Raw genomic sequence first — 11,184 nt, 5'->3', positions numbered from 1 at the left:
TCCTTTCCACCCTCACCGGAGTCCTCCCTTTTGTTAGCAGACTCACCAGCACGTCCCCTGTTTTGCTTAAAACATTTGGACAGTGGGTGGGAGCCGCCGCAACCAGAGCACTCGTGCTTGTACCGGCAGGTTCCACCAAACTTACAGGTGTCGGAGTTAAATTGCCAACACACCCCTTTTGGCCGACTGGCCGGTTGCCCCTGGGAAGCGGGACCCCCGGCCCCCCCTGAAAAAACTGCCCCGGAGCTCTCGCCGCCGTCATCAAGCACAACCAGAGGTTCATGTCCTTCTGATTCCAGCGGAGATCCGGTCGTACCGCCATCCTCTATGGAAATTGTTCGTCGTAACGTAGCCACGCTGACCCCCCATAAACCCTGTGAGCCTCCTCGATCGCGTTCTGATAGATGAATAGCCCGGAACAGAATTCTGGCTTCTTCTCCCCCACCACACAGGCCAGGATACTAAAGGCCTGCAACCAGTTGGCGAACGTACGCGGGATCAGCTGGTACCTGCGCCTCTCCTCCTCCTCCTTCTTGGACTCGTCCGGCTTCCCCCTATCCAAATTAAATTTTTCTAACGGGAGAAGAGAAAAAATCTCCACATACTCACCCTTCCATATTTTTTCCCGGACCTCCGCCTTGAGATGGGTCCCCAATGACGCCTCATAGCAGACGTAGACCTCGCACTTTTCTGCGTCCGCCAGGCGGATTATCTCCTGCCGGCTTGCCGCCTCACCTGCCCCTTTCCCCTCCGCAATCGCCCCAGACGCTACCGCACCTGCCGGGGCCGCTGCGGGGGCTACCACCGGCGGGGGCACCGACGCCACCACCGGCGGAGCCGCAGAAGCCACCACCGCACTAGGCCCCGCCCCCGCGGGAGCAACCCAAGCCGCCACCGGACCGGGCACCGCCCCCCCCCCCCAGGCTCTCAAACTTGCCAACTAGTTCTTTTATACCTGCCAGGAACCCCGCAAATCCACCCAACCCCCGGGTCCCCCACCCCGCTTGCACCGATGCCTGGAGCCAGCCCTGCACTGCCCCCCACAGCCCCCGCCACCCCCAACCCGCCGCTAATCGGCACTGGCATACCCAACCCTGCAGTTAAAAGTGAAGGTGTAGAAGACTTACCGGGCTGCCTAGTGATTGAACCACTAGCCGACCGTCCTGTCTCCACCGCCACCGCCCTCCTCCTGGGGGGGAGATCATCATCAGAATCTGTCAGCTCCCCTTCCGACCGGACCGCAGCAGGCTCCTCACCCTCCTCCGATAGCCCACCAGGAGAAGGATCCCTGGCTGCCGTTAGCCTGGCGTCCGACCGACCGCCAGACCCGTTCACAGATTTCTCCGTTGCCTTCCGCGGGCCAGGGGGGGTCCCCCAGCCCTGCCGACACCACCACTGCTGACACCCGAACCTCCGACTTCCGTCCCGGCATGAGCTAGGCCGCAGGCCGCGGACGAGGATGGCCCAGCAGTCGGGCTCCTAGGCCTCCCACGCTGAGGCGCCGCGCCCCACGCAGTCGCCCGGGGGGCGGGGCCCGCTTCTTCCAACTCCTAACGCCGAGCGGGGGTTGGGGCCGCCGCAAGGCCGACGGAGCGGCCACCCGCCGAGCCCCGTCCTCGAAGGGGATTCCTCCCGGTCCCCCCCTTTGAAGGCATGTCAGCACGCTTCGTGGGGGGGGCCCGGAGGGGCCCGCGAATGGGGACTCCCAAGGTGACGCTGGGCTCTGGGGGACGAATCAAAAGAGAAGCGCTCCGGAGGCCGCGACCACCGAGCTCGCCCCGATTCTCGCCCCCCCTCACTAATCGCCGCTGCCGATCCCCCAAGGATAGGCCGCAGCTGCTCCTGGAGCCACTCAGGGCCATGCACCGCCGCCTCCGCCTGTAATTGGGCCCACATGCTCTCTAGCTCAGACATGATGCTAACCTGATGACTTTCCTCCGCGCTGTGCATGCCAGGGGGGGGAACTTGTCCTTTTATAAACTCCTCTCTCCGCCCCCCGCCCCCTGACCAGCCAATCATTAATTTTTAGCTGTACCCTGTTCCCTCTGTCATGAAGCCCTCCTCCTAGTCACTGCGTTCCTTGCTCTGGGCTTTCTTTCAGAAAGCTCACCAAACTCGCAGGTAATAAGAGAAGTCTATGGCTCAGTGCAGGTAACCCTCAGGTGCACTGCTCTGCATCTGTGGATCAGTTTGAAAGCAGCCCAGTAGAACAGATATGCCCATATATACATTGTGATTTCAGTAATAAACTGACCTTTTTAATAACAGTATTCTATGCTATTCCATCCCAGAGCAGGAGGTCGCGGGCCACATCAGAGGGCTCCGCGTGCCACATGTGGCTCCCGGGCCACTGGTTGGGGCACCCCTGCTCTAGGGTGTCAGAAATTTAAAGTGTTTCTAAAGGCAACTTTTTTTTTTTGTAATAGCAATGGCTCCCGCTGCTGTGTGAGTCGATTAGTAGTCCCTCTAAAGTTGCTGCTCTCATGCACATCGCTGGATTGAGAAGGGGCTCAGGTAAGTATAAAGCATGAAGGTAAAAAAAAAAACCTTGAGCCTTTATAACCATTTTAATCTCGTCAGCTTGTTTTTTTAAGTGTTTTAGTAAAATATGAAATAGGACTATAATTGTTCCTGAAAATTCAGCACCCAAATGTTTTTGTTACATACAACTTATCAATTTTTTTGTAACCACTTCAGCTCCGGCAACATGCCAGTACCTCGGGGAGTTTAGGTGATGATGCAACTGCGGACATAATTCCAGTATCTTTGGCCCAGATTCTCGTAGATGGGTGTAAAACTGCAGCGGCGTAACGTATGTCATTTACGTTACGCCGCCGCAAGTTTTACAGGCAAGTGCTTTATTCACAAAGAACTTGCCTGTAAAGTTGCGGCGGCATAGCGTAAATCCCCTTGCGCAAGCCCGCCTAATTCAAATGAGCCAGGTAGGGGGCGTAGAGCATTTAAATTAGGCGCGTTCCCACGCCGAACGTACTGCGCAAGCGCCGTCCCTAAAATTTCCTGACGTGCATTGCACTAAATGACGTCGCAAGGACGTCATTGGTTTCAACGTGAACGTAAATGGCGTCCAGCCCCATTCACGGACGGCTTACGCAAACAACGTAAATTTTAAAATTTCGACGTGGGAACGACGGCCATACTTAACATTGGTTGCCCCTCATATAGCAGGGGCAACTTTACGCGGCGCAAATCTAACGTAAACGTCGTAACTTCACTGCGTCGACCGCGCGTACGTTCGGGAATTTGCGTATTTTGCTAATTTGCATACTCGACGGGGAAAAGGACGGAGGCGACACCTAGCCGCGGAAAAAAATGCATTTAAGATCCGACAGCGTAAGAGCCTTATGCCTGTCGGATCTAATGGATATCTATGCGTAACTGATTCTAAGAATCAGTCGCATAGATACGACGGCCCAGATTAGGACTTACGGCGGCGTACATTGCGTTGCGCCGTCGTAAACCCTTTCAGAATCTGGGCCTTTGTTTTTAGTCGGCGATGGACTTTTTTTGTAAAAGTGACCCTAGTAGATAATTAGTCATTAGATCACATTTCTGGGCTCTCCAGCCCCACTGGCTCCGGGGGCTGACCATAGAGACGATCGAAAAATGGAACATCCTCGATCAATTCGATGGTCTAAGAAACCGGACTCGACAAGTATTTTGTCACTTCTGGTCTCTCTGGATGTAAACAATCCATTACTGTCTTTTTCATTCAGTAGCGCCTGGAACCCAGTTTCCATTACTGTCTTGGAAAAGCTTTGGATCAAACTGATCTTGGTTTCATCTGATGCTTTTAAGGGAGGTATCACTGCGAACATCAGATCAAGAGCAATCATTCTAGCACCAGACCTTCTGTGTAAATCTAAAGTGGTAAACTGTAAAGGCTTTTAAACTGTCGCCTATGGAAAATGTAATAAACCGTAGTTTGTCGCGTTCCACCAGCATGAACAATTTTAAAGTGTGACATGTTTTGTATGTATGTACTCGGCAAAACACCATATTTTATATTTTACCAACATTTTTTATTACATTGTGTTTGCGTGTATTTAAATTCATTAAAGTGTATTTTTTCCAAAACATTTGCATTTGAAAAACTGCTGTCCAAATACTATGTGACATAAAAAATTGCAACACCCACCATTTTATTCTCTAGGGCCGCTGCCAAAAAAAGATAGAGGAGGGCCAGATTCACAAAGAGATACGACGGTGTATCTACAGATACACCATCGTATCTCTGACTTACACTGGTCCTATCTATGCGCCTGATTCATAGAATCAGATACGCATAGATAGGGCTAAGATCTGACAGGTGTAACTGTGTTACACTGTCGGATCTTTTTTTCAATTTAAAAATGGCGCCGGGGCGTTCCCGCTGATTTACGATAAATAATATGTAAATCAGCGAGATACGCAAATTCACGAACGTACGCGGACCCGACGCAGTCTTCTTATGACGTTTCCGTAGCGGCGTACCCGTCGTATACTTACCCCTGCTTTCATCAGGCGCAGCCAATGTTAAGTATAGCCGACGTTCCCGCGTCGAATTTAAATTTTTTAACGTCGTTTGCGTAAGTCGTTCTAGAATACGGATGGACGTCGTTTACGTAAGCGTCGAAACCACTGACGTCCTAGCGACGTCAGTGGGAGCAATGCACCCCGGGAAATTCCCCGGACGGCGCATGCGCATTTAAATCGGCGTGGGAACGCGCCTGATTTAAATAGTACACTCCCCTAGCCGCGGAATTTGAATTCTGCCGGGGGATTTAGGATCCGCCGTCGCAAGTTTGGAGGTAAGTGGTTTGTGAATTAGCCACTTGCCTCCTAAATTTGCGGGAGCGGATCTTAATTCACGTAGATCGAGCGGATCTATAGATCCGCTGAGCTACGTGAATCTGGCCCATAATGTTTGAGGGTTCTAAGTAAATTTCGAGCAGAAAATGCTGATTTGTACATATATAGCTAGATTCAGAGAGAGTTACGGCGGTGTATCAGTAGATACGCTGTCGTAACTCTGAATCTACGCCGTCGTAAATTTAAGCGTATTCTGGAAACCAGATACGCTTAAATTAGGCTAAGATACGAGCGGCGTAAGTCTCCTACGCCGTTGTATCTTAGGGTGCATATTTTTATGCTGGCCGCTAGGTGGTGCTTCCGTTGTTTTCCGCGTCGAATATGCAAATCAGCAAGATACGCCGATTCATTCATGCAAGGTATGGACGTCGGAACAAGCCCATCTTTTTACGTCGTTTCCGTAATTCGTACGCGAATAGGGCTGTGCGTAAGTTACGTTCACGTCGTATGTAGTGTTCGACGTATCTTAGGCATTCTATCCGACGCATGCGCACTGGGATACGTCGGAAAAACGTCAATCACAGCCTGTGATTAGGAACGCCCACTCCCGCGGGGAAGCCGGGGGTGAAAATAGCCCTGAAATGGTATGTACGCAAAAAAAAACAACAGCATACTGTCGGTCTCATAGGTCGGCTCCATGCAATGTTATAATTTTTTTTTAGGGTGAACCCCCGCTTTAAAGTGGTTAAATAAACTTCTGAAATACAAGGGTTATCTGCAGGAAATTTGCATATTTATTTTCTGAGATGTAGGACACCCAGCACACACAGTACTATATATGCCAAGGAGCTGTCAGTCACAGCAAATTCAACATGGCAGCTGTTAGTAATTTCTCTGAGAAAGAGCATCATTCATTCTAAAGCCGCGTACAGCCTCGTGCTTTTCAGTCTGTTACAGCGTGACGAATGGGCTATCTCCATTACAAATGATAGTTTTACCAGAACGAGTGCTCCCGCCTCATAACTTGCTTCTGAGCATGCGCATTTTTTCACGTTGTTAAAGCGTGAAAAACGACAACGTGAAAAACGAAGCGAAAATTTAGAGCATGTTCTAAATTTTTGGGGCCAGATTCCCAAAAGAGATACGACGGCGTATCTCCTGATACGCCGTCGTATCTCTGTGTTCCGGCCGTCCTAACTATGCAACTGATTCATAGAATCAGTTACGCAAAGATAGCCAGAAGATCCGACAGGTGTAATTGAATTACACTGTCGGATCTTAAGGATGCAATTCTAGGCCGGCCGCTAGGTGGCGAGGCCATTGCGGTCAGCGTAGAATATGCAAATGACTAGTTACGACGATTCCCGAACGTCCGCACTGCCCGTCGATCTAAGTTTACGTCGTTTCCGTCGAGTTACGCCGTGTAAAATTAGGGCTGAGACCTAGTTGCTCTAAGCCATGTTAAGTATGGCCGTCTTCCGCGTCGAAATTTAAAAAACAACGTCGTTTGCGTAAGTCGGGAACGCGCCTAATTTAAATGGTGCCCGCCCCATTTGAATTAGGTGGGCTTGCACCGATTGGAATTACGTTACACCGCCGCAATTTTGCAGGTAAGATTTTTGAGAATCAGGCACTTACGCTGTAAACCTGCGGCGGTGTAACGTAAATGGGATACGTTACGCCGCCGTGGAGTAACGTATTTCTATGTGAATCTGGCCCTTAATGCCCATTTTTCACGTCTAGAAAAATGCTCTGGAGCCTACACACAATCGGTTTTAATGACCATTTAAAAAAATTGCATTTTTCACATCATGAAAAACGGTCATGTGTACGAGGCATAAAACTTAAATCCGACCTTTGCCCGAAAACCAGGAAGTGAATTGGAATGTACAAGTGTCGGTAAATCTTGTCTACTATTACAGTTCACAGACAAGAGGTTCCAGCCTGTTCATGACCTGACAATTGGGGTTGAATTTGGTGCACGAATGATTACAATTGACGGCAAGCAGATAAAGCTTCAGATTTGGGACACAGCAGGTCAGGAATCATTTCGTTCAATCACACGATCATATTACAGAGGAGCAGCTGGTGCATTATTAGTCTATGATATCACAAGGAGAGACACATTTAACCATCTAACAACTTGGCTGGAAGATGCTCGCCAACATTCAAATTCCAATATGGTGATCATGTTAATTGCCAACAAAAGTGATTTGGAATCAAGGAGAGAAGTAAAGAAAGAAGAGGGAGAAGCATTTGCCAGGGAACACGGCCTTATTTTTATGGAGACCTCAGCAAAGACTGCCTCAAATGTGGAGGAGGCATTTATTAATACAGCAAAAGAAATTTATGAAAAAATCCAGGAAGGAGTATTCGACATAAACAATGAGGCAAACGGCATTAAAATCGGACCACAACATTCAACGCCTGGATCACCTGGGTCTCATATGGGAGGACAGCAAGCTGGAGGCGGGTGCTGTTGAGCCTCATCATTCCATGCGAAGAGCCTGAAGTGGCTGTTTCTTGTCCATAGGCTATTGTACTTTTACCTTCTCTTCTCCTTCTCCAGTTTCAATGTTCACTTTAAAGAAGATTTTTGAAATTGTATTCATACTGTATCATTTGCTTTTGATTTAAAGGTTTGATTGTGGTTGTTAAATGTTGTCTTGTTCCCCCCAAGTAAAAAAAAAAGAAAAACTGAAAAAAAAAAATAAAAAAAAAATAAAACTTAAATCCAAATGGCTACTTTTAACCTTTGCAGTACTACATTGCTTGGCATCATTAAAGAGACTTAGTTATTAATTAGCAATTTTGAATAGCATGGTTTCCTTAAAATTACATGATTTTTTTTTAGAATGCATCAAGGTTTGGCATGCAGATTACCTGTATTCATCTTGCCACAATCAACCTACATGTACAGTAGCATCGCATCTGGGGATTGCTTTAGCACAGTCAGCATTACCCTCAAGCAGAACTGCACTGACATTTCTTATACATTTTCATAAAACCTTCCAGCAGTGTAGCTGCTATATACATGGACAAATACAGGTATGTGAATGAATAGTACTTGTTTATTTCCTTGCGTGTGCCAGGTTTTGGTAGTGGCCATTTTTACGACAGGCTCACGTCCTAGTGAAACCAATAATGATTGACCCACATTTTTTGTAAGTCAATGTGGCAGAGCTCGGACTCTTCCATATAGTTGTATGCCCTAGAAAGGGCATGTATGTGCCCTACACTTGCAGTAATACGTTTTAATGTGACTCTGCAATCAGCAAAGCTAATGCTCTCTGCTGATTGAACAACTCTAGCTGTGACTCAGTGTGGGAATGTCAGAATGCTGCAAAGAGACTGTCGCTCTCACACAGAGTACGATAGTACTTCTTTGCAGCCTGACGCATTTGATTCAAGTTTTGCACTGCTGCTATAAAGCTATTTCATTACTGATCACAGTATGTGATGTAGCGGGCGCTTGGGTTCAGCACATCGATGGACAGATTGCTGAGAGGGGCTGGGGAGGACCCAGCTGTCATGGTGCATACTGGTACCAATAACAAAGTTAGAGGAAGGTGGAGCATCCTAAAAAATGATTTTAGGGACTTAGGGGCTATAGTGATGAAAAGGACCTCCAAAAGTGGTACTCTCAGAAATACTGACTGTACTTCGAGTCACACCAGACATGCAGCAGGAGGAGACTAGGAATATTAACAAGTAGCTGAGGTACTGGTGCAGGAAGGAGGGCTTTGGGTTCCTGGAGAACTGGGCTGACTTTTCTGTCGGTTACTGGCTCTATAGAAGGGATGGACTGCACCTAAATGGGAAGGGTGCAGCTCTATTGGGAGAGAGGATGGCCAGCAAGATAGAGGGACTTTTAAAATAGGTGGTGGGAGGGGGGAGGGATCAGAGGAAGTAATAGCCAGTAATAAGCAAATAAGGTTAGAGGGTGCTATTGGAGGCATTAGTGGTAGGGTGACTATAAACCCTAAACCCAAGGTAAGTAGGTTGGCAAAACCCCAGACTCATAATAACTAAGGAGGAAAAAATATGCGCCCGTACAAAGTTAAGAGGCATGTACACAAATGCTAGAAGTCTAACTAACAAAGTGGATAAACTGGAGTTGCTAATATATAAGGAGGATTTTGACTTTGTGGGAAAATCAGAAACTTGGTTTGACAGCCACATGACTGGCTGGTAACCATTCAGGAGTATTCCCTATATCGGAGGGACAGGGAGGGTAGAAAAGGTGCAGGGGTAGGCCTGTATATCAAGAACGATTTCCTAGTAAACATAAGGGACAACATTGCTAATGTAGCTAGGAAGAAGGTGGAATCATTGTGGGTGGAGTTCCAAAGGGAATGTAATGGGAAAGGAGTAGTGAGCATATGCTACAGCCCCCCTAACTTCAAGGAAGAGTCTGATCTCTTATCACAGTTAGGAATTGCGGGGAAGTAGGCCAATGTTATTATATTGGGGGATTAAAATTATCCAGATTTTGACTAGGCAGAAGGAGTTGCTCACCTATCTAAGCCATTTCTTAAATGTTTTGCAGGACAATTTCATGAGTCAGTTGGTGGATGCACCAACAAGAGATAATGCATTACTAGATCTACTGATTACAAATAACACAAACCTGATCACAGATGTGGAAGTATGGGACAATTTAGAAAACAGCAATCACAAGGTAGGTACATTGGGCCTGATTCTCAAAAGAGATACGCAGACTTAACTGCTGTTCAGCCTGCGTATCCCTGTGCCTAACTTTGGAAACGATTCTCAAAAGGCTTTTTCCAAAGTTAGGCAGAAAATCTGACATGTGTAAGACACTTACACGGTCAGATTTTAGGATGCAGTACCGCATCCGCCACTGGGGGCATTTCTCATTGAAATGCAGCTTTGCGTATGCAAATGAGGACTTAAGCAGATTTTCAAAGCATTTCAGCACTGTGATTTCTGCGTAAGTTCCGAATTTGCCTGCGCAAAACTAGGGCTGGTTTTATAATGTGGAAAGTTAGTCACACATTGTAAAGGCCCATTCCAGCGACGGCATTTGGTATGCATTCCTGAGGGAGAACTCCACGGCAATTTTTAAATTCAAAACCGGCATGGGTTCCCCCCCAGGAGCATACCAGGCCCTTAGGTCTGGTATGGGTTGTAAGGAGACCCCCCTCCGCCGAAAATTCGACGTAGGGGGTCCCCCTACAATCCATACCAGACCCGTATCCAAAGCACGCTACCCGGCCGGCCAGGAATGGAGTGGGGACGAGCGAGCGTCCCCCCCCCTCCTGAGCCGTGCCAGGCCGCATGCCCTCAACATGGGGGGGTTGGGTGCTCTGGGGCAGGGGGGCGCACTGCGGGCCCCCCCACCCCAGAGCACCCTGTCCCCATGTCGATGAGGACAGGACCTCTTCCCGACAACCCTTGCCATTGGTTGTCGGGGTCTGCGGGCGGGGGCTTATCGGAATCTGGGAGTCCCCTTTAATAAGGGGGCCCCCAGATACCGGCCCCCCACCCTAAGTGAATGGATATGGGGTACATCGTACCCCTATCCATTCACCTGGAGGCAAAAAGTAAAAGTTAGTAAACACACAACACAAGGCTTTTTAAAATAATTTATTATTCTGCTCCGGATGCCCCCCCTGTCTTCGTTATTAGCTCAATTACCAGGGGGGGCTTCTTCTTCCACTCTCCGGGGGTCTTCTCCGCTCTCCGGGGGGGGTTTCTTCTTCCGCTCTCCGGGGGGGGCTTCTCCGGACTCCGGGGGGCTTCTTCCATCTTCTCCCCTCTTCCGCTGTTGACTCGGCGAACCCCGGTTCTTCTGCAGCTCTCCGGTGCCTTCTTCTTCAGCGCTGGCTGCCTGCTATGTTTGTGTGTTAGCTCAATTAGTAACAGGCAGCCGGCGCGGTCTTCTGTGACGTCAGGGTCTTCTGTTCTTCTCCCCTCTTCCGATGTTGACTCGTCGCCTGTTGTCGCTGTAATGATGGAAGCGCGCCTTGCATCACATTTATATAGGCATCACCGTCCCATCATGCTCCGGCAGGTGATGCCTATATAAATGTGATGCAAGGCGCGCTTCCATCATTACAGCGACAACAGGCGACGAGTCAACATCGGAAGAGGGGAGAAGAACAGAAGACCCTGACGTCACAGAAGACCGCGCCGGCTGCCTGTTACTAATTGAGCTAACACACAAACATAGCAGGCAGCCAGCGCTGAAGAAGAAGGCACCGGAGAGCTGCAGAAGAACCGGGGTTCGCCGAGTCAACAGCGGAAGAGGGGAGAAGATGGAAGAAGCCCCCCGGAGTCCGGAGAAGCCCCCCCCGGAGAGCGGAAGAAGAAACCCCCCCCGGAGAGCGGAGAAGACCCCCGGAGAGTGGA

At 49.0% G+C, this 11,184-nt stretch overlaps 1 protein-coding gene across 1 annotated transcript; it reads left to right on the top strand.

Annotated features, from left to right (window-relative positions):
- The first annotated feature begins 6,701 nt into the window (after positions 1-6,701).
- Positions 6,702-7,506, top strand: LOC120927434 (ras-related protein Rab-2A-like). Its single transcript, XM_040338111.1, has one exon. It carries the CDS (start codon positions 6,795-6,797, stop codon positions 7,290-7,292), a length of 498 nt encoding a protein of 165 aa, XP_040194045.1. The 5' UTR covers positions 6,702-6,794; the 3' UTR covers positions 7,293-7,506.
- Positions 7,507-11,184: the final 3,678 nt, after the last annotated feature.

This window comes from Rana temporaria, chromosome 2 (assembly GCF_905171775.1).
Source record: "Rana temporaria chromosome 2, aRanTem1.1, whole genome shotgun sequence".
Taxonomy (NCBI): Eukaryota; Metazoa; Chordata; class Amphibia; order Anura; family Ranidae; genus Rana; species Rana temporaria.
The sequence above is the reverse complement of the archived record's forward strand: the minus strand, read 5'-3'. Positions and strand labels throughout refer to the sequence as shown.

Coding starts and splice junctions, on each gene's coding strand:
- LOC120927434 (XM_040338111.1), top strand. CDS start 6,795: ATGATTACAATTGACGGCAAGCAGATAAAGCTTCAGATTTGGGACACA.